At 29.6% G+C, this 25,243-nt stretch overlaps 1 protein-coding gene across 3 annotated transcripts in view; it reads left to right on the top strand.

The window, feature by feature from the left end:
• LOC142323140 (F-box/LRR-repeat protein 20) overlaps positions 1-24,026 on the top strand; it is an 85,986-nt gene extending 61,960 nt beyond the window's left edge. For all 3 annotated transcript variants that reach the window (XM_075362404.1, XM_075362403.1, XM_075362405.1), the window contains 6 exons: positions 2,063-2,220; positions 6,250-6,389; positions 11,469-11,660; positions 16,150-16,251; positions 21,503-21,715; positions 23,622-24,026. In XM_075362404.1, the coding sequence (XP_075218519.1) occupies positions 2,063-2,220; positions 6,250-6,389; positions 11,469-11,660; positions 16,150-16,251; positions 21,503-21,715; positions 23,622-23,729 (913 nt within the window). In that variant the 3' untranslated portion in view covers positions 23,730-24,026. The remainder of the gene's footprint in view (positions 1-2,062; positions 2,221-6,249; positions 6,390-11,468; positions 11,661-16,149; positions 16,252-21,502; positions 21,716-23,621) is intronic.
• Positions 24,027-25,243: the final 1,217 nt, after the last annotated feature.

Genomic DNA, 25,243 nt, shown 5'->3' with positions numbered 1-25,243 from the left:
AATTAAAATCTAATAATGTGTTAAACAAAGATGGTACACCAATATATAATACGAAAGGTAAAGTCGATAGATGGGTGGAATATATTGAAGAGTTATACGGAGGAAATGAATTAGAAAATGGTGTTATAGAGGAAGAAGAGGAAGTTGAGGAGGATGAAATGGGAGAAACAATACTGAGATCTGAATTTAAGAGAGCATTAAAAGATTTAAATGGCAGAAAGGCTCCTGGAATAGACGGAATACCTGTAGAATTACTGCGCAGTGCAGGTGAGGAAGCGATTGATAGATTATACAAACTGGTGTGTAATATTTATGAAAAAGGGGAATTTCCGTCAGACTTCAAAAAAAGTGTTATAGTTATGATACCAAAGAAAGCAGGGGCAGATAAATGTGAAGAATACAGAACAATTAGTTTAACTAGTCATGCATCAAAAATCTTAACTAGAATTTTATACAGAAGAATTGAGAGGAGAGTGGAAGAAGTGTTAGGAGAAGACCAATTTGGTTTCAGGAAAAGTATAGGGACAAGGGAAGCAATTTTAGGCCTCAGATTAATAGTAGAAGGAAGATTAAAGAAAAACAAACCAACATACTTGGCGTTTATAGACCTAGAAAAGGCTTTCGATAACGTAGATTGGAATAAAATGTTCAGCATTTTAAAAAAATTAGGGTTCAAATACAGAGATAGAAGAACAATTGCTAACATGTACAGGAACCAAACAGCAACAATAACAATTGAAGAACATAAGAAAGAAGCCCTAATAAGAAAGGGAGTCCGACAAGGATGTTCCCTATCTCCGTTACTTTTTAATCTTTACATGGAACTAGCAGTTAATGATATTAAAGAACAATTTAGATTCGGAGTAACAGTACAAGGTGAAAAGATAAAGATGCTACGATTTGCTGATGATATAGTAATTCTAGCCGAGAGTAAAAAGGATTTAGAAGAAACAATGAATGGCATAGATGAAGTCCTACGCAAGAACTATCGCATGAAAATAAACAAGAACAAAACAAAAGTAATGAAATGTAGTAGAAATAACAAAGATGGACCCCTGAATGTGAAAATAGGAGGAGAAAAGATTATGGAGGTAGAAGAATTTTGTTATTTGGGAAGTAAAATTACTAAAGATGGACGAAGCAGGAGCGATATAAAATGCCGAATAGCACAAGCTAAACGAGCCTTCAGTAAGAAATATAATTTGTTTACATCAAAAATGAATTTAAATGTCAGGAAAAGATTTTTGAAAGTGTATGTTTGGAGTGTCGCTTTATATGGAAGTGAAACTTGGACAATCGGAGTATCTGAGAAGAAAAGATTAGAAGCTTTTGAAATGTGGTGCTATAGGAGAATGTTAAAAATCAGATGGGTGGATAAAGTGACAAATGAAGAGGTATTGCGGCAAATAGATGAAGAAAGAAGCATTTGGAAGAATATAGTTAAAAGAAGAGACAGACTTATAGGCCACATACTAAGGCATCCTGGAATAGTCGCTTTAATATTGGAAGGACAGGTAGAAGGGAAAAATTGTGTAGGCAGGCCACGTTTGGAGTATGGAAAACAAATTGTTGGGGATGTAGGGTGTAGAGGGTATACTGAAATGAAACGACTAGCACTAGATAGGGAATCTTGGAGAGCTGCATCAAACCAGTCAAATGACTGAAGACAAAAAAAAAAAAAAAATACATATACATATAATTTTTTTGAAAATTCAAATAATTCATTAACATATTAACCACTGTATTTATAAAAATACTAAGTTTTAAAGATTACATCATTACAGTACTGGACAGCAAAAGTTGCATATGTATAATAATAATATTAAAAAAAAATTTTTAACTGAGAACAATCTAAAATAAATAAAAAATCTTTTAAGAATTATATATAATGTAATTAATTGTAGAATTCAACACTAACTGAAGATGCGGGATCCCCTGAAAATTGATTCTTGGAAATTAATATGGTAAGTTTAACTTATCTAGTTACTGTATATGTATATATATTTATAAAATATACATTTTAAATATTTTTTTAAGTGATATTTTATTTATTTTATTGCAGCACTTGTCAGTCTTTAAGCGAAAACTGCCAAAAATTGCAGCGATTAGATCTTGGATCATGTTGTGCAATAACTGATCTCTCGTTAAAAGCACTTTCTGATGGCTGTCGACAATTAACACATATAAATATATCGTGGTGTGATAATGTTACTGAAAATGGTAATTTATACACGGTATTTATTTTTAATTTCATTTAATTCGACTGATAATCTAATGTATTGTTTAATATTGGGCCTTTATTCTTCAGTTCTATTTGTTATTGAATTTATTTAATTTTCCTTTTTATAGCATAGTTTTTGTATTATAATATAACTTTTACAATCATTTTATCTACCTCTTAGTGCTCTTTTTTTGTTGTAATTCTGTGATCATGTTAACATCTTTTCTTAGTCTCTTGCATTTCAAATTTAGGTGTGTAAAAAAAATTGGCAACAATATAGCTTTTCCTTTATCTTGAATTTAATTGTCTTCAGATCACAAAGTAAATTTTTAGTACTGCATTCTCAACTGTAAATAAGTCCTATCACCAGGGAAATCCACAGGGTTTTCATTCTGGATCCTTTGATCTGGAACCTGGTAGCTGCTTCTTGTGGCTCCTACACGAGGTGAGTGTATCACCTTTCAAGCTTTCACAGATGAGCATTTATTTATAGTGCATAATAACTCATCCAATGGTTAAAAGATGTAGACAGCATTATCCATCGTAGTGTTGCCAAAATTTGAATGTATTATATTTAAAAGGAAGTAAACTCTTCTAAAAGTCATGTCAAATTTAAGTTTTAGTTGGAATCTCCATATAATATTTTCATGATTAGTGAAGTCAAAGTCATTAAGTACCTTAGCTGCTCAGTGATAAAGATAAATAACCATTTAATAATCATGTTAAGCAGGTTGTGGTAAATGCAATCATAGTAAGATACAGAGAAGAATTGTCTTCAGACAGCTTTGGGATGGTCTATAAGTGAATCTTCAAGAGCATGATAACCATACATAGCTGCAATATGGAAATGCTGGTAGGATCAGAACAGAATTCTTATTCAAAATTTACAATGCCTGGCCAAGAGTCCTACTTGAATCACTGATATAATTGTAATATACTCCTATGAGACTACTGCCATATTGGAAAAGCCTTTCCCACCAATCTGGTTTTAAAAATTACAGTAACTGAAATCAAGGTGTTTGTTTTCATTAGAAAATCTAATGGGGTAATTTTTATCATAAAAGATACAAGAGACCTGTGCTACTCTACTTGTAAATTATCTAAGGGAATCAATAATACAATTTTGTCAGTACTTGCATTTATAAAATAATGTAGCATACTCATGCATTTTTAATTGATTTAAGTGATTTTTAATATATAATAATATAAACATTAAATATATTTTAGGCAATTAGGAACAAATAAAACATAAACTTTTAATCTGTAATAGACTAATTAATCTGTAATAGACTCAACATCTCTAAAATGGATTTTTCCATTTACACTCAATTGTATGTAATGTATTTACACTCAAATGTAAATAACATTTTCTTAATGATTCCTGGAACTCATTTTTAGAAATCTATTTCAGCTACTTCATTTCATCAGTAATGACATCACTGACATTCTCATGTCACTTTCCTTAGAGATTATACAGTTTTAAGAAAAGAAAATTCAGGTTATGTGAAATGGAAGAATATTGAGGATGCTTCAGAGAAAGCTCATTGGGAATGCAAAATAACCAGTTTTTTTTTTTTCATTTTTCAGTATTTTACTTTGTGATGACTTCCTGCACTACAGAAGAGAAGAATATCAATCTACATTTTCTTGTTTGCTGCTCGGCCTTCCAGAGTGATTTTATAGTGAATTAGATTTATAGATGAATAAAAAAAATTTAACATAACTTCTCCTTGCTTTGTCCAACATGATATTGATTTCTATTCTAACTGGTGTTATGCCTGTAAATCATTAAAAAAAAAATTGTCTTGCTTCATGTGATTACTTTGTTCAGAAACATTTTTCATGATTAGCCATTGTAATAAGGACTCCTGCCAGTGTCGTTTGTGTTTCTATCTGCAGAAAACAATTTTGGAGTTGAGTATTGACAGATACAATGCGTTTCAGATCAATGTGGAGAATTCTTTGGGCACCTCTTTTAGATATTCTTCTGATGCTATTTCCTCAACAGATACTTTTTATCACTTATCACTCTTTAGTCTAATTTTTTTTATAGATAAATTCTTATCATCAAATTATCATTAATACAACCCTCACAGAACAGTTTCTGCCTCTTATTAACTTGTGTATTTTTCATGTCATTTCAATTTTTTTCTTTTTCAAGTAACATTAATGTCTCTGATGACAGTTTTTATTCTTAAACCGTATATTAAGTTTTACTTTTGTACTCTTCAAGACAGCTATTTTGAACTGTGATGATATTATATACGTATCACATAAAACACTCAGTTATTAGGGAGGAAACAAGAATACATCAGTTGTATTCTGATAGCATGAACACCACCAACTTATGAAACACTACTTCCCTTCTATTTCTTATAGAAGTTGCAGATTCTGGGGACTTTTATATAATAAGGTTTATACTAATCATCTTGAAAATAAATATGATCATGCTTTTGCTGAAATAGATTTATGTCTCTGTATTAGTATTAATTATTACTGAAATTAAATTATCTTAATAAATTTTTTTTAAAGTTTTCTTTTTGATCTGTTCCCTAAGCAAACAAAAACCTTCAAGTTCTCACTTAGGTATTAATTCAGATTTATAACTTTATTTTATTTTCTGAACTTCTTTTTATCAGTAAGTTTTTCTGTTACATTTAATAATTATTTTGCTATTCATCAGTAATTATTAATGATGTTAAATTGTGGGAGATTATTTTAAATTATATTTATCAATTAAATTTAGATTTTAGAAGTAATAGTAGGTCTGGATTTAAATGAGCTACCAGTCCTCCTTTTTTTTAACACCTTTTATCAATACAATCCCATTAAGTCACTGTAAATAAGCAGCTGATGTGCTCGTCTCTCAGAGTTGGTTCTATGAATTTGGTCACTGATACATTCAGGGTGGGAGCTGACACATTTTCTATAGTATCTACCTAAGAAAAAGAGAAGGTAGAGATAACAAACAGCTGACCTTTAGTGGAAGACTGACTATGATAAGGATTATTTACCATCTTACTCAAGTTGATTTATATATACTGCATTTTTATTTACTTTCCCAAGCTTATTCACACTTAGAATTCAATTCTAGATCAAGCATGAACCACTGTTTAAGAATTGTTATTTAAATGTCTTAGCTTAAAGTTAAATCAAGCTTGCCACACTCATTTGTAAACTTAAATCAATTATAAGATAACTTCTTCACTTGATACTATCTAGGATAACCAGTTATCTGAGTTAAATTTTTAAACTTCCTTATATTGTGCTTTCATTTATTTCATATTCACTAACTGTTTGTTTTGTTTAGTTGTTTAAAATGTCATAATATTGATGGTTTTCTTAATAACTCATATTTTTAACTATGAACTATTAAATCATAGAGAAAGATTTATTTGGTGTATAAATGTATTTTATTTCTTTCAGTAAACATTTTGTAAACTTACGTAAAACTTTCAATAATAATTTCTTTTTATTTTATAATTGTTTCCTGATTGTAGCTATTTCTAATTATCATATTATAATGCAGTTTAAAATAAATATTGATCTTATTTCTTGTTTATCTCTTTCCAAAAGTTTTTTTTTATTTTTATTCACTTTTGAACTATTAAAATAGTATTTCATTTTTATAAAAAATGAATTCTTATTGTTGACAGTTAAGTTACTGTAAAGACATTTTGATACAGCCTTGTAACTATGATTTTATATAAATCACTACAGAGATTTTTCTACTTGTTCTTTTCTTCAATTGCTGAGCTTCCAAGTTTCTACAACCTAGTTTATTTTTTTTATTTTTTAATGATTCATTTTGTTTTATGTTAAATATTCTTTTTTCTTATATTATCATTGGTAATAATTTCACTCAGTTATTATTTATTTTACTTTAAATAATATTTTGAGAATTATATTGATTGTCTAATTTATTACAAAAACTTCACTCCATAAGTAGTAGATAATCTTTTTATATTTATTTATTTTGTTTTCTATATTATGATTCAAAAGCAAATTTTTTAAAATTATTTTTACAGGAGTAGAGGCTCTTGCAAGAGGATGTAAAAAATTAAAGTCGTTTATATCTAAAGGTTGCCTCCAAATTACAGATAAAGCAGTTAGTTGTTTAGCGGAATTTTGTACTAAACTGGAAATAATAAACCTACATGGGTGTAATGTAAGTAATTCTAATTATTTTCCCTCTTTTTTATTCCACTTCTTTGATGTAAGATCCTTTTTAATGAGTTGGGTGTTGAGATATAATTATCTTAAAAATTCTAACCATGTTCTCTAAAATGTAAGTCCATTTTATGAAATTGCAAAATTGCAATTACATTTCTCATTAGTTAAAAATTTAATTAATGATCACTATTTCATATATAAATAAGTGTTTTATATACTTACTAGATGAAATAGCCATCCTTTACTAGTGGAAATACTAATTTAAATACATTGTCATGAAATTTCATAGTAGGCCAAATTCTTGTTAGTCTGGACCAAATTTTTTTATTTCTATTGAACATGTAAATATCCTCAGTTATTAGAAATTCTCTCCTTCTCCTTTCTTATTACACTTTTAAAAATTGAACACAGAAGCCTAATTCCTGATTTGATTGCCCTTTTTGTACAATTTCAATTATTATGGTTATTATGATATTCTCTCCACTTACTTTGCACGTATTTATTTTAATTGTGTACCCAGTTTTACTTAACTTTATGCTGCTGCTTTCTGCATTTCAAAATCAATCATATAGAATTCATCTGTATGTACTCTAAACTCTTTGGCTTTTGCAATTTCATTTCAAGTCCTCAGAAATACAAAACTATCTTCTGTTTGCTCCTTGGGAAGAGGCATGTCCTACAATTTGCTACAGGCCTGTAAAGAAAACTTATAAAATGTTTATGTTCTTCCTCAAACAGGTTTCTTGTGTAACTACTGAATATTTTTTTTATCTTCAGGGGTTTAATTCCTTAAAAAATTTAAGTGGTCACCAAAGTCAGAATCAATAAACTTATTAATAACCTTAACAAGTATTTGATCCATAGATTTACAAATGACCCTCTCAGAGGTGGTTCATTGTTTTTTTTTTTCAGATGTTGTTGGAGTTGCTTTCAAAACAGAGTTACAGCTTTAATCATATTTGATTGCAAATTGTACAAAAACTGTAGAATCCAGCCTTACTTTTTTAGGGTGATCTAAAAGGAAACCCCAAGATCTTTTTTATAAAATGTTGGAGTTGTTATTTGTGCTGAATTTCAAGCTTATGTTTTCCATGATCAATATTTACCCCTTTCAGCCCTTAGGAATTAGTGATTAATAAGTCCCTTCTTAGTAATAGCTTATTATCTAAGGAGGACATCCATGAAAGTGTCGTTGTTGTTAATAGAATTATACGTAAGTATAATATATATATATATTACATTGCAATTTTCTGTTTATTAATATTTTTGAAAACTAAAAAATTTAATTTAATCTTTTAATGGTAAAAATTAAAACCATAAAAGATTTTATTTGTTCAACAATTTGAATGTGCAGAACAGCAGTGTCCCAATTAAAGCAAGATAGAACCCATCATAAAATAGATTTAAACATTTTATTCTATTTAAGATTATACTTGTGTATTAATACAAAATATCCATTTGATTAGCAGTAGCCATATTTTGTAATTTAATAATTAAATGTATTAGGAGGGACTACCAGATCCAGCTTTGCCTGAAAAGCACGTCGGTACCAGGTTATGCTTTTTGAGCAGCTACTATGTAGAAAATAGATTCCTATGTAGCAGTTCTGTAGGTCAAGGTGCCCCATCAAACTACACAAATACAAAGTGTGCAGAAAATCTACATCTCCCCCACATTCTTTGCTCAGAGCCATTGGGCATCCTTCCAAAACTCACTGAACACCCCAGAGTAGAAGGTATCGAGGAAAAAGAAAAGAAATGGATAGAGAAAAGGAACTATCTTCCCACTTTTTTTCTTCAGTCATTTGACTGTTTAATGCAGCTCTCCAAGATTCCCTATCTAGTGCTAGTTGTTTCATTTCAGTATATCCCCTACATCCTACATCCCTAACAATTTGTTTTACATATTCCAAACGTTACCTGCCTGCACAATTTTTTCCTTCTACCTGTCCCTCCAATATTAAAGCAACCATTCCAGGATGCCTTAATATATGTCGTTTAAATCTGTCTCTTCTTTTAACTATATTTTTCCAAATGCTTCTTTCTTCATCGATTTGCCACAACACCTCTTCATTTGTCACTTTATCCACCCATCTGATTTTTAACACTCTCCTGTAGCACCACATTTCAAAAGCTTCTAATCTTTTCTTTTCAGGTACTCCGATCATCCAAGTTTCACTTCCATTAAAGCTATGCTCTAAACATATACTTTCAAAAATTTTTTCCTGATGTATAAATTAATTTTTGATGTAAGCAAATTAAAATGCTGAACATTTTATTCCAGTCTACGTTATCGAATGCCTTTTCTAGGTCTATAAATGCCAAGTATGTTGGTTTGTTTTTCCTTAATCTTCCTACTACTATTAATCTGAACTCTAAAAATTGCTTCTCTTGCCCTATACTTTTCCTGAAACCAAATTGGTCTTCCCCTAACACTTCTTCCACTCTCCTTTCAATTCTTCTGTACAAAATTCTAGTTAAGATTTTTGATGCATGGTTAGTTAAGCCAATTGTTCTGTATTCTTCACATTTATCTGCTCCTGCTTTCTTTGGTATCATGACTATAACACTCTTTTTGAAGTCTGACAGAATTTCCCCTTTATCATAAATATTACACACCAATTTGTATAATCTATTAATCGCTTCCTCACCTGCATTGAGCAGTAATTCTACAGGTATTCCGTCTATTCCATGAGCCATTCAAATCTTTTAGTGCTCTCTTAAATTCAGACCTCAGTATTGTTTCTCCCCTTTCATCCTGTTTGACTTCCTCTTCTTCGTCTATAACACCATTTTCTAATTCATTTCCTCTGTATAACTCTTCAGTATATTCCACCCACCTATTGACTTTGCCTTTCGTATTATAAATCGGTGTACTATCTTTGTTTAACACATTATCAGATTTTAATTTATGTACTCCAAAATTTTCCTTAACTTTCCTGTATGCTCAGTCTGTTTTACCAATGTTCATTTCTCTTTCCACTTCTGAACACTTTTCTTTAATCCACTCTTCTTTCGCTAGTTTGCACTTCCTGTTAATAGTATTTCTTAATTGTTGATAGTTTCTTTTACTTTCTTCGTTGCTAGCATTCTTATATTTTCTACGTTCATCCATCAGCTGCAATACATCGACTGAAATCCAAGGTTTTCTACCATTTTTCTTTGTTCTGCCTAAGTTCACTTCTGCTGATTTAAGAATTTCCTTTTAAAAACATTCTTCTTCTACATTTTCTACCTTATAATTTTTACTCAGATGTCCTCTTCAAAAATCTTCTTTACCTCCTCTTCCTCAAGCTTCTCTAAATTCCACCGATTCATCTGACACTTTTTCTTCAGGTTTTTAAACCCCAATCTACATTTCATTAACACCAAATTATGGTCGCTATCAATGTCTGCTCCAGGGTAAGTTTTGCAGTTGACGAGTTGATTTCTAAATCTTTGCTTAAAGATAATCTATCTGATACCTTGCAGTATTACCTGGTTTTTTCCATTTGTATATTCTTCTATTATGATTTTTATACTGGGTATTGGCAATTACTAAATTATGCTTTGTGCAAAACTATATAAGTTGGTCCCCTCTTTCATTCCTTTTGCCCAGCCCATATTCACCCACTATATTTCCTTCCTTGCCTTTTCCAATGCTTGCATTCCAACCTCCAACGATTATTAAATTTTCATCTCCTTTTATATGATATGTTTAATTGCTTTGTCAATTTCTTCATATACACACTCTACCTCATCATCATCATGGGCACTTGTAGGCATATAGACGTTAACAATCCTTGTCGGTTTAAGTTTCGATATTATCCGTATTACAATGATTCTATCGCTATGCATTTTGAAATACTCTACTCTCTTCCTTATCTTCTTGTTCATTACGAAACCTACTCCAGCCTGCCCATTATTTGAAGCTAAGTTAATAATTCTAAAATCACCTGACCAAAAGTCGTTTTCCTCTTCCCACCGAACCTCACTAATTCCTACTTCATCTACATTTATCCTATCCATTTCCCTTTTTAAATTTTCTAACCTACCAACCTTTTTTAGACTTCTAACATTCCACGCTCTGACTCGTAGAACGTTATTTTTAAATTTTCTAGTGACCCCTTCCATAGTAGTCCCCACCTGGAGATCCAAACGAGGGACTAGTTTACCTCCGGAATATTTTACCAAGGTGCCTCCATCATTGTTATATGAAAATGCAGAGAGCTACATTTTCTTGGAAAAATAGCAGTTGTAGTTTTCCATTGCTTTCATCTCCGCAGTACTCAGAGGTTTGAGTGATGTTGATATGTCCGTTTAAGTCGTCCTGACCTATGCTCTTAACAACTACTGAAAGAGTTGCTGCCCTCTTTCAGGAATCATTCCTTAGTCTGGCTCTCAACAGATACCTCTCTGATATGGTTGCACCTTCAGTCCAGCTATTCTGTATCACTGAGCACTCAAGCTCCCTCACCAACAGTAAGGTCTCATGATTCATGCAGGGAGATCTTCCCACTTAGGAATTGATAAAATCCACCCAAAGAACTTCTTGAGGTCCCTCTAGCTAACGTCTGCACATTCTACCTACTATTCCACAGGAGATCTTTACTCAGTATCAGTGTACCATATTGATGTTCAGAGCTATTGCATTTGCAAGCTAAAATATATTCCACAATAAATATATTTTCCTCCAAGTATTAAAAAAAAAAAAAAAACATGTGAGAACAAGGCGCAGAGTTATGTTAGGAAAACAGTTTCTAATCCCCAAAGTTGTGGCACGTAAGTTGAAGGGTTCCTGTAAGTTGAATTCCAGTTGTTCCTGTGCATTAATCATTAGAAATTTCATTCTGTTCTACTGTTAACATCAACTTAGTCTAGTTCTGATGTTTATTTATTTATTTATTTTTTTTTTGTTTCTTTGTTTGTTCACTGTATAAAAACTAATTAAATGATTTTCAAAGAAGAATACATTATTAAAGCATTGTTTTATTTAATACAAGTTTTCTTTTCAAATTCAAGCTTTGAAATTATTTTTATGTAAATCAAAATTTGCTGAAAGATAATTCTCTCTATTCTTGTTGATAAATTTCCAGAACCTAGAGGATGAAGCTGTAACAAAACTTGCAGAGCGCTGTACACAATTACATTATCTCTGTTTGTCTGGTTGTTCACATCTGACCGATACATCTTTAATAGTTCTTGCTCAGCAGTGCCACTTACTCAGCACATTAGAAGTAGCTGGATGTTCACAGTTCACCGACACTGGGTTTCAGGCTCTAGCAAGGGTATAATAATCTTTATTCTTTATAATACTGTGGGAAAAAATGATGCAGCACTATTATGTAGTATAAATATAGTTAAAAATTGACTTTTTCAAGATTTTCTGTGGTTTGAATTTAAAAATAAAATTATGATTTCAGTTATTTTTGAAAAGAAAAATATTAATGGTATATGAGATACATAAATATTTGATGTGAACTTAATAGGCATCAGCTTTGTTATTTAGTACTTACAGTAATAAATATTTCTATTATGTCAACAGTTGTAATACATTAATTTCAGAATCCATTATTGATTTTCATAAAAATACCTAATTGCTGTTGGAATAGGTGCACACATCAGTGGCTGTTATTTGTGTGTTCATCATTTTTGTTTTCACTTCACGCAGTTAAAATATTTCAGATATCTGCACAGATATGCTGTTTTTACTAAAAATATCTAGAAATAATCAATTTTATAGAGATTACCATCAGCCATAGTGATTACAAAATTGATGATATAACCAAGAAAACAATAACAAATACATATATCGTTCACATAAATCTGTTTTCTGATTGAAAATATTAAGTTGTCAACACAAGGCTAGTAACATGAGTTAGGAATTTATGTGACTTGAATTTTCTGTTTCTTAAAATTGTGACTGGTCCAACTCTAGCTAGATAAAGATTGTATTGTGTGGATTTACATTAGAATTGTAGTATAATGCTATGCAGCATTGTATTTTAAAATTGTTTGTAGTTTTTCTTTTGATTGTAGCATTCTTAGAGGTAATGATTCAGAAGATATTCTTACCTATTATTCTGATTGTTGTAATTTTATATGATTTTCCATTCTTACAGACTACTTTGTAATATAATTGAAAACCAACTACGTTTATTATGTTCTTATTTGAATTGTATTTTATCTAGGATTTTTAAACAATTTAATTACATTCAGAAACTTAGGTCTTATTGGGAGCAGGGAAAGAATCTGAGAGTTAGACTTTTTCATCAGTTAAGCCTATCATGGAAAAAACTTCAATGTTGATTTACCTGAAATTACTGTAACAAATTCATGCTTGTCTTAATTAGAATGTGAAAGTTAATAGTCAGTTAAGTGAAATACAAACTACAAGTAGATCAAAAATTTAATAAAGAAATGCTATTTACTCAAGCAAGAAGATTTATTCACTCTTAATTGAAGGTAGGGAAATGAGTAATAATTTAAATAATATTTAGAAGGAAAAATGTTAATATTTTATTGTTTTCATACGAACAGATGTCCAGTATATATATATATATAAAAATTGAGCTGATTTGTAGAAAGTTGTGTTTTCTTATACTTATTGGTTATAAGCCATTTTCCAAATAGAGGTTTTTTTTAGCAGATTTCCAAAGAATTTGTAGAAATTGCTACTGCACTCGGTCAGATTTTACAAGGGGTTGTTGGGGGAGAGGGAGACCAACATTTCTTTACATTTTGCAGTCTCCTGAACACGATTTTATAATATAAACATATGTATTTATAAGATTTTTTCATCCACTCTACTAGACATAAATATTAAGCGATTTTAATAAAATCGATAGGGTGATGTAAACCTATCAGGAATAAAACCCTATTGATTTTCAAGTGAATTGATTCACACGGGCCAGAGTTAGAGCCAAAAAAAACTGGGTTTTTGAGTATGTTTTCAAATTAACTAAGGAAATATGCCCTTCTGACACATTTACTGTAATAGAGTTCTTTAAGACAGATAAAATGTCTTTTTTTGTCTTCAATCATTTGACTGGTTTGATGCAGATCTTGTAACCACTATAAATTCTGACCTAAATTTAAATTAAATTGAGGTATTTAAATTTGTGAATATATTTGAAATTTTGATTTTTGAAAGTGTATGTTTGGAGTGTCGCTTTATATGGAAGTGAAACTTGGACAATCGGAGTATCTGAGAAGAAAAGATTAGAAGCTTTTGAAATGTGGTGCTATAGGAGAATGTTAAAAATCAGATGGGTGGATAAAGTGACAAACGAAGAGGTATTGCGGCAAATAGATGAAGAAAGAAGCATTTGGAAAAATATAGTTAAAAGAAGAGACAGACTTATAGGCCACATACTAAGGCATCCTGGAATAGTCGCTTTAATATTGGAAGGACAGGTAGAAGGGAAAAATTGTGTAGGCAGGCCATGTTTGGAGTATGTAAAACAAATTGTTGGGGATGTAGGATGTAGAGGGTATACTGAAATGAAACGACTAGCACTAGATAGGGAATCTTTGAGAGCTGCATCAAACCAGTCAAATGACTGAAGACAAAAAAAAAAATTTGAAATTCATTTTATATTAAACTATTTTTGTTATAAGGATATTTTAATATGTCAATTTATGATATATTTATTAAAACATAAAAGTTAAATTATTTGCTGCGTGATTCATTTGTTATTGAATTCTTTCTTAAAATAGAATTTTAAGAAGCATGACATCATGAAAATGTACTAACATTTTCTATACAAACAGCGTAACGTTTGTGTGAGTACACATACTCACACGGACTTTGACAATTTGAAGAAAGAGTGGTGGGGTTAGACCTGTGACACCATCAAGAAGCGTCAGTTTTGTGCGGGATTTCATTGTAATAAATTGTGTTAGTGAATATAAAAAAAGAAAAAAAAACTGGTCATAAAATTTTACTAATCATGAACTGTAAGGAACACAGGTATGAAAACTTTAAATTAAAGGCTACTCCATAAGGAACATTCTTCGCTCAGTTATTAGATTTTTTACTTGTCGATTTAAAAAAAAAAATTTATATATATAACAAATAATATTATTATTAAAATTATAACATGTTAAAATGGCAAAATTATGTGTAAAATTATAAATAAAATTAATCTTGGATTGGCCAACTCATTAGTATTATATATATTAGTAAGATACTTTGTTAATTTTTGATGTGTACAAGTAGTTATGCAATAGCGGTTCTACGAACAAACCTAAGTAGACAAATTTTGGGACTTTTGAGTCAAATGTGTTTATTATCACTTTCTTTGATATTATATGTATCATTCTTCACAATTATTAATCTTTATTTTTGAGTTTTATATTTTTTTTTTTTTTTGTAATTTTTGTGAGAACAACATATGCAGCATAGTCCTAGTACATTATTTCGCAAATCCTGACATAGTAAGTACATTTTTGTAAATTTTAATAAAAATATAAATTTAAAATTTTTTGTGTTATTAAATTTGATGTTTTTTTTAAAAAAGAGTTTATAATTTGATATTTGATTTAATGAACTCGGAAGCTTACAATCTCCAAGATTCCCTTAGAAGATGTTTTATGTTAACAAAAATTTTAATTATATTTTGCCTATTTTTTGTAGATTAATTTTAATAAAAAAAAAAAAACAACTGTAAAATTGAACTGAAGAGGCTGCTGGTTACTTTTTCACTATTATTTAGGGCTAGAATTAAATCTGTTCAATGTTTCATGTTAACGTGAAACATTAAAATGTTAATTTAAATACTTATCTCGTTTTTAGTAAATAATTTGCTGTGTTGATTAAAATCTTAATTGTACCAAGCAAAAACAAAAATTGCATGATATGTATCTGTGACAGCAGTCCAGAAAGTAACTTACGTTTGTGCCTGACATGGAGATGGGTGAGGATAGAGCCCCCATCTTGGTGTCAAAACATTTCTACACTCAGTACGCATCAAGCTTTCATAGTGTGTGTACTGTGACTTTTCTACTTTGTTCGTTGTGAATTATAGAAATGTGTGCTTCAATAGAAAATTCCGTGAGTTATGAGGTGCGTTCAGTATTTAGGTTTTTACTGGCAAAAAACCTCAAACCAATTGGAATTCATCTGCAATTTTGTGAGGTGTACAGAGTGGAATAATAATTGAAGGTGGAGTGAGGCAGTAGTGCATTCAATTTAAAAATGGCCGCACCAGTGTTCAAGATGAGGGCTGCAATGGTCGGCCTAGCCTTGTGACTGATGAACTGATGACACAAATCAACAATAAAATTCATGAAAATCGCCACATTACGATTATGGAACTCTCATTTCATTTCCCCCAAATTTCACAAAGTTTACTGCACGAAATTGTTTCGGGCAAGCTTAGTTATCACAAGTTTTGTGCAAGATGGGTGCCAAAAATCTAAGGTAGTAGATTTCTACAGAGAAGGAATTGAAAAGCTAGTGCATCATTATGGTAGGTGCCTCAATTTAAATGGCAACTTTGTAGAAAAATAGTTTAAGATAGTTCCTTTCAAATGTATATAATAAAATTTCTTTTTTTTATTTGGTTGTTTTTTTATTTCAAAACGTAAGTTATTTTCTGGACACCCCTCATATATGAAAAAACAAAATCTTCAGTGATTAATGTATTATTGGATGGAAGATCAAGCATTACAGTACATAGATAAATCAGGCATGTTCGTCATAAAAAAAATTAATAAATAAATTTTATATATATGATTTTTTTAATGTAAATAATTATTTTATATCTATTACAGAGCTGTCGTTTATTAGAAAAAATGGATTTAGAAGAATGTGTCCTGATAACGGATGCAACCTTAATACATTTAGCAATGGGATGTCCTCGTCTGGAAAAATTGGTGAGTAGGTTAAATTGATAATGTGTAAGAAGTGTTATATGTTATTTTGCCTTTTTTTTGTACACTGTTTTTACTATCCTGTTACATTCAAAAGTAACTACTTTCACCTTATGATTATGATTGTGCAAATTTCAATCTTCCCTGTATTGCCTTAAACATGAATATGTTTTACATTACTATCAGTCTTTTTACATTTGTTTAGTATTAATGTAGCTCTCATTTTAAATGCTAGTTTTATTGTGACACAACTAGCATTTAAAAATTTTACAATGATTAATATTTTATTATTCAGTAAGCTGTTTTGACACATATATTAAATTAAATGATATGTGAATAATCAACTATAAAAGAGCGAACATTTAAATAGTATATTATTTTCAAAGTGTGTATTATCTCCCTCAAATGTTCCATGTCTTTGATTTGTTTGTAATAACTAATAAATGGTCAAGACTTGTATTGTTAAGTTCTGGTGTAATGCTTTAATTTCTTTTTATTTATTTATTTTTTAATTTGAGCAGAAATAATATTAATATGGTAGATTTTTAATATTGCAGTGTTTAAAATTTGAAAAAATTTTACATTCTGGTTGAAAAAAAATTTGCTGTAAAAGTGTGTGTGTACATCTGAATATATTTATGTAAATCTGAATACAGTTGAATTCCTTGGACATCAAGATTTTTCATTTAATAATGTGCAATCTCGTAAGTAAAAGTGTATTTTAGTTGACTTGAAGAGTAATTATCAGAATTTCTGGTTAAATTTTATGACAATTCGTACTAATTGCTCCTAAGAAATCCATGAATGTCTAAACATAGCTGGAGGGCTCTTGCACAAAGTGATCTTCAAGACATAAATTTTGGTATATAAGTTTTTTAATTTTGTGTTTCTCATAGACATTCTGTATTATTTTTTTGTAACATTTTTTAGGTGGTGAGAGTACACTATAAGCTGTACAGTATTTATTTAGATAATAGAATCTCACTTTTGTTCGATGTACATTTTTTTTACATTATGGCCAACGGACCATAATTTGGATCAAATCATACATTTATGATTTCTTATTCCAGTGTTTTCTGTGCATTTCTGAGTTTTTAATTCTCAGTCTTTCTTCTTTTGATGTTCTGTGATTTTCTTTCTTTCAGTTTTACTGAATTCAAATTTATACTCCTTTTTCCTAAATAACTCTGTAAAATATCATCAGCAGAAATATTTAATTCTTCCAGTCTTTTTTTGTTACTATGAATGAGTTCGGTTTAACACTTTTAGTGCTGTAGAAATCAAAAGCATTTTTAGTCATTCATTTTGTTAATATTTGATTGAAAAATATATCCTTAAAAGCATATTTTTTTTGTAAATTACATCAGTCAAATCCCATCTTTGATTTTCTAATTGCCCAGCTTTATGTAGAATTAAACATTCAGATGCATACAAACTCTCCGATTTTATTACAGTTATAATGCCTTAAATTTTGTTAATTGATGAAAAATATTTGTTGTGAATACATTTTTAACAAGTATGCATTTTCCATTTTATTAGCTTTTTCGCCTTTATCATAGTTGAGTTATTTCTCACAGATATTTAAAATGATTTAAAACGGTTTACCTTTTAAATCTTTCCATATTTTGTGTAATATGGTAAATCTTTTTTGATAGAGAAAAGTTCAGTTTTTCTAATTATATTTATAATCCTGTTTGCTCTGCATTTTATTTTAAAATATTGATTTGAATTTTCATTGTTTTTAAAATTGCAAGATTATCCGCAAAGGCAAAATAATTATCAATACTATTTTTCCAGTGTCAAATTTATTTTACTTTCATTCAATTCTGATTATCAAATTTTTATAGTTTAGTCTAAAACTAGGTTAAAGAGAAGTGGATGTAGTCCATCTCCTTGTGTTAAGTTTTCCTGTTTTAATCTCAAAAGGTTTAGATTTCTCACATAAATTTTACTAATGAAAATGTTCATTAGTTATTTCTTTAATTAGGTTTAGACGTTTTTTATTTGTTTTATAATTTTTCAAAACGTTAAATAAAAGTCCCAATCAACAGAATCATATGCTTTTTAAAATCAACAAAATTTTGATTATTCTTCTATTTATTTTACCAATTCCATCTAAAATCCATTTTAGTGTTGTAAATTGTTCAAAACTGGATCAAGCTTTTCTGAATCCATCCTGATTTTCATCTAACTGTGGATCAAACATTTTATCCAGCAGATTTAAAATTAATTTTTATAATATTTTATATGCGATAGAAAAATTTGAAATCCTTTGCAGTTAATATTTTTTTTATCTCCTTTATTATGCAAAAATGAATTAGGGTATATTTCCATTCAGTTGACATTTTTTCTGATTCCATAATATTTATATGGATATTTATTAAATAATATTTAAATATTTAATACTGTAGCATGATATCATTTCTTAAAGCAATAAACCTAATTATATACAGTATTGATGCACATATTTAAAACTTTTAGATGGTTTTGTTTTAGATTATTGGGACAGTAATTTTCAGCGTATTATTCAATCTAGCATATTGTTCTTAAATAGAAATCTTTACTTTCCCAGCTGGTAAAACTATAGCAGTGGGGTCATATCTTTATCAGTTAAACAAATGGTCCATAGATCTTTCATAATTTTTCAATGTCTTGATATACCATGAACCCAAAAATGCAAAAGATTTTGATTCTAAAATTCTTCTTATATATGTTTAGGTTGGGACTTTTTTCTTTATATTTTGGTAAATAGTAATGGAGTTAATAAATTTTTGAAAAGGTCTGATATCTCCCAAGAGATTGGTTATAAATTTTACTCTGACAATGATTTTTAATTTATAAAAGAGTAATATTTTTGGAAGTAACACATTTTAATTTTTTTGAAAAAGTATTCCAATTCAAAATTGGATTTTTATTACTATTTCTAACTTTTTACTGTTTTAATTTGTTGAATTATTATTTTTTTTGTATCTTTTTACTGTATTAAATGTTAAAAATCAGGAATAGGTTTTTTACAATTAAAAATTAGACTTGTCTGTACCACAGACTGTGATCTTCAGAAGTCTACTATTTATTGTTTAAGATAATATTGTTAAATCTTATTTTTTATTTTGTGAACCATTTGCTAGAATAATGTGATTCTTTTTTTTCTCTGTCATTGTATGTAATAGTAAAAACTTATTTTTAATGCAATAAGGGCTACTATTATCTACTATAATTTTACACCATTTTCAATAAATAAAATGTAGCACAGGTTTAATTGTACAGTTTTGCAGAGAGATTAAAAATTGTTTAACTGTATATAATTTCTAGGAAGTTGATCAGCATTATTGGTAATTTTTGTTTAATTCTTAGAAGTTTTTAAAAATAAGAGATAGCTGTATCAACTTATATTGTACTGTAAAATGCAGAATGAAAATCAACCTTGCATATTTTAATTTTATAGGAAGTATTTTTACATGAGAATAGTCTAATAAAGCGTCAGTTGAAATTTAATTGTGGAATTGAATCTTTTTTAATTTAGTTATTAAGATATAAATATTTAAGCATTATTATAACAGCATAAAGTAATGAAGTCTATTCTTTTATTTTACATGTCATTTACTATTGAAGGTTAATTATAATCCTGATAATCACAACTTTATTAATTGTTGCTTTAAATAATCATGTAGTTGAACTTTGAAACCACCCTCCTGTCTCAAATTTCCAAGATATAATCTCTTCCTCCTCATCCTGGTACTTCTTTTACCATTTAACTTCTGAATTTATAATAAAGAAGAGAATATTCTCTTCTCTCAAAATCAGCTTGATTCAGTTTTTTTGGCTAAACAGTTAGATTCCTATATAAATTCTCTCTAAATTCCTCTCTAAAACACCATTATTGCGTGCCCTTTCTGCCCAAACTGTCCAACAATGAGTTCACATTTCAAAAATGTCCAATGTTTTCATTTCTTGTTGTTATAGTGTTTAATTCACATCTATAAACTGTGACTACATATATGCCTAACTTAATATCAGCAGATGGCAACAGCAGCAGCTCAGATGTCAGCAGGAGTACAGTACACGTATACGCTGGCAACAAGCATCACTTCCACCACGCAGATGGCCACGCAGTTCTCCTACCATAGCAGTGCTACAGCCCCACCACTCTCAGGCTCCAATAAAAGAGCATGCACGAGAGTGAATTTTTAATTCATCATCGACCACCACCTGGAGAAGACCAAGAAGAAGAAGGTGGAAGAAGACAGAAGCAGTTTTCTGGCTGCCTCAACATGGGACCTCCCAGCAGATGCTAAGATCCCCACCGGAGCAGCAGGCCTGGCCAACCCACCAAGAGAGCCACTGGATGCAGACACTACCTTCCCGCTTCATTTGCCCTGGTGGGCAGACTCAGCAGCAGGAGCCAGCCCTGTATGGGATTTCTTGGGAAGAACCGCCTTGGCCACGCCAGCAAAAGACAACCGACGCTGACCCAACACTGCAGGCTCTGGGGGCCACGCTTTAGTGGGGACCCACCTGCTGCTGAGGGGAAGCCTGGTCTGATTGACGAGCCACAACTCCCTGACTACAGTCAAGTCGACTTAAACCAGTTTTTGGACCCATCATCAACTCTTCTCAGAGCTAATACAAAAAACGGACAGGGCTACCACAAGGTTATAATAAATTACAATGAACCATCAAAGCCAATTGACAACAACAGCCCTTCTCAGGGCTACTATAATGTTATAAAGTGCCACGTGCCGTAGAAGCCATTCGACGACAAAGTTAATATTGCTGTTGCAATATTAATCTTCTATTAGTTTTATAAAACAAGTTCTAGCAGTTTCTACACACTTGTGTATTTAAAGGGACTGATATCAAGCACAGTTAACCAAATATTTACATTTAAAGCTCTTTCTATAACCACATTGTTAATCTTGAGGTCAGAATAAAAATCATTCTCTGTGTAAAATACCATTAGTTTGATTATCTTGAAATTAATTCTCAAACCATTCCTACCAAATATATCATTTAAGTTTCTGTTTCAAACAGTATCAGTCTATTATGTTGTCAAAATTTGTTCATAAAATGGATTAATTAATTATGTTACTGTAATGTGATTTTTTATACATTTTTTATTAAAAAAAAGATGACTCACACTTATAAATAAACCTTACTATATCATGTCATTCACCCTATTGAAAGTGGATACAAAATGATCAAGTTAAGATGCAAAATTTGTATTTGTTTAATAATTGAAAATTTTTTTTTGCAGTCTTTATCACACTGTGAGTTAATCACAGATGAAGGCATTCGCCAGTTAGGTACATCTCCTTGTGCTGCAGAGCATCTGACTGTATTGGAACTAGACAACTGTCCCCTAATTACTGATGCTTCTTTGGAACATCTTATATCCTGCCATAATCTTCAACGTGTAGAATTATATGACTGTCAGTTGATTACAAGAGCTGGTATTCGTAGACTTAGAGTAAGAAGTTTTCCATACATTTTAATTTTTTTTCTAATCACTATCTAACTATAAATAGGTATTATATTCAAACTGTTCAGATAATTATATTTTAAATTCTATTAATATAAACCACCAGCTAGTACAGAGTATTGAGATAAGACATATCTTACCTTAATTTTATCATTAAAATACTTTTGTGAGATCCTGCATCCTCAGTCATGATTAATTAGTTTAATTAAACTGCATATTAAATAAAGATGTTAAAAATTAAAAAATACTAAAATAAAGCGTGCAAATGGTGTATTGCTTGTTACAAACATTATATTAACATAGAATAAACCATGCACATAATGTAATTTTTTGAATACAATTACCTTTCAAATACCTTTCTTAGCTTTGTCATAATTAAATCATACGTTGACGTTTTTCAGATATACTCCATTTTGAAAACTCACTATATTAACTATAACTCAACTGTACTCACTGTACTGGTGTAACATTTGTTGCATACATTATTACACCATGTGCATGGTTTATTTTAGTATTTTTAACTTTTAACATTTTTGATATCTTTATTTAATATACAGTTTAATTAAATGAATTCAATCATGACTGAGGATGCAGGATCTTGCAAAAGTACATATATCACTTCAGTGCTTGTTTATGAATTTTTGGCCAAAACAAAACCATTATGATGTCTCAGCTTCTATATTCACCAGATATGGCCCTCTGTGACTTCTTCCTATTCCTCAAGCTGAAAAGAACTGTGAAAGATGATGTTTTGCTGATATTAAAAAGATAAACATAAAATCTCTGAAGGAGCTAAATGCCATACCAGAAATTACGTTCTAGAAGTGCTTCAGAGATTGGAAAAAGCACTAACACAAATGTATTATATCTGAAAAGAAGGAGTAATTTTGAAGGTGACAAAATCAATATCGATGAATAAATAAAGATTTTTTGAGAAAAACTAAATAGAATTCTGCCTATTTTTTTTATGAAACCTCATAGTGAAAAATTTTGAATAGACACATTGGAAGTTTATATAAATATTACTCATACTATATTTATGAGTGTGTTAATGTTTGTGTTATATATTTATTCACATACACACACATGTGTATTACTTGCACTGAGTTATATATTTTAATAATACTGTTACAGTACATACATAATTTCATAACTTAAATGAACAAAGTGATGGAAAACAGACTGAAGGAAACAAGTTCTTTTAAAACTGGTTGGAATTTCTGCTCACGGTTTTAGAAGAATACTTACTCATTTCACATTGCTTCACACTGAAGCAGCTGTAATATTATACAAATGCAAGGTCTGTACTATGTTGTATGTTTAAATGAGAACCTACCTTTACTGAAAGATAAATGGCAATTGTTTTTAATTGGCCACATTTAAAACAAAAAAAATCAGAAAAAAAATTTTTTAATTCTTAAATTACAGATAAGATTGTTATAAATATATTTTTGTATTAATTTTAGCCTCTTAACAAAGTTATGGAAATTTGAAATTCCATTACCAGAAAAACAGATGAAAATGGGGTACCTTTTATTAATAAATTATCATAATTCTGATAAATTTTCTTCAAATAAAATAAAACTCCCAAAAATAACTCAGAAATGGTTTTTTTCAATAAGGTGATTCTATAGCTTATAAAACAAACCTCTTGTTTTATGACTCATACTGTAGGGATTATGTACTAAATTAGAGTGAAAACTCCTACTGCAATAGTGATCTTCATTCTTATAATATGAGACATGCTCAGGACTGTTATTAACAAGAGGCGGAACCACATTATCAGTGAATTTTCATTACATATGGTCATATGTGGTTGAATAAAGAAGATTAATAATTATTGTTACTTTAAGTATTTCATTGTTGCTTATTCTGTCTTTAATTTTTTTTTCAGAATCACTTACCAAACATCAAAGTGCATGCTTATTTTGCACCAGTGACTCCACCACCATCGACAGGAGGTTCTAGACAACGATATTGTCGCTGCTGTGTGATATTGTGAACCTTGTGTTTTTTATTGTTTATCTTTTTCTCTCATTTATTTCATATCGATAATAAACCTAATAAATCTTGTACCAGTAATGATAATGTTATATTCATTATATGATGCAGGCCAGTGGTTTTCAGTGTGATATAATTATTATTTATAATAACATTAAATATAATTTACATTCGGAAATATAAGAATGTAAAAATAACAAATAGTATGTTTTTAAAATTAATCGTATATGTGCATAAATTATAACAAAATGAAAGCATGAATTAAAGTAAAATTATTTAATGGGTTTTAACTGCGATAAGAAGCTATTATATATATATATATATATATATATATATATATATATATTTTGTTTTTAAAAAAATTGAAATAGGTTTTAAGATTTTCTGTTTATGTCTTAAATTGATATATTTTTACTATTTAAACGTATATTTTGTGTTTATATTTTATTAGTAGAATTTTTTAGGTGATGATTATTATTATCTTTTGCATGATATTTTTAATTCATTAGTTTTATTTTGTTATAAAATTTTCCTTTATTTATTTATTTATTGTTTCTTTATTTTGCTAGATGGATTATGTTATTGTATACACATAATATCATATTGCTGTTATCGCATGTTATAAGAGTTTTTTCTAATTTTCTTGCTTCAGTCATACATACTTTTTTATTTGCATATATGTACAATAATGTGCATGTAATGTGTTGCATATATGTGTATATTACAAGTTGATGCAGTTAAATATAAATTCTTAAAAAAGTTTTTTGTAGGTTCATAATGTAATAACAATTATCGGAAATCATCTACAAGTAATACGCATAGTTCTATATTTACTTGTAGTGAATTCTCTGTTGTCTCAATAAAAAAAAAAAAAAAATAACTATAAAAGAGTAGTATACACCAATGATTCAGTGACATACTTTACCCTTTTAGGTAGATAGATACTTTGCTCCTTCCTTTCTATGCACAGATTTTCTATATCCTGTGTTCCTTTTTCCCCAGATTTCAGGTTGTTATATGGGTTGCCTTTGCTGCACATTAAAATTCATGCTGAAGACAAGGAGACCTGATCGAGTTATTGCATCCTTAATATTTGTGCAGTTTGGTGGACACAGCTGTACTGTACATCTGTTCAATAAGTTTTGTTTCCAGGAAAGAAATGGATCAAACTTAAATAGAAATAATTTTTTTGTACTTTCTAAATCATTTTTTAGTAAAATTTTGTCTTTATAATACAGTAGCAATAGTTTTCTGTAGTAAAATAACATCCTGACTTAAAAGTACTGCACGAGAACTGTATTAAAATATAATATAATTGATTTTAATTCTGTTTATTACTTTTTTAAATGATACCTAACATTTTAATCATATTCTAATAAATTTAATCTTTTAATATATATTTGTGATTCGGTTTTAGTGTAATTTCTTAGAAGAGATGAAATTTTACCAGCCCCTCTACTGGGTATGCTTTGCTTTGATTATTTTAAACAGGAATAAGTCATTTTAAGTAGTTTT

Source organism: Lycorma delicatula, chromosome 4, assembly GCF_047948215.1.
Source record: "Lycorma delicatula isolate Av1 chromosome 4, ASM4794821v1, whole genome shotgun sequence".
Taxonomy (NCBI): domain Eukaryota; kingdom Metazoa; phylum Arthropoda; class Insecta; order Hemiptera; family Fulgoridae; genus Lycorma; species Lycorma delicatula.
The sequence above is the reverse complement of the archived record's forward strand: the minus strand, read 5'-3'. Positions and strand labels throughout refer to the sequence as shown.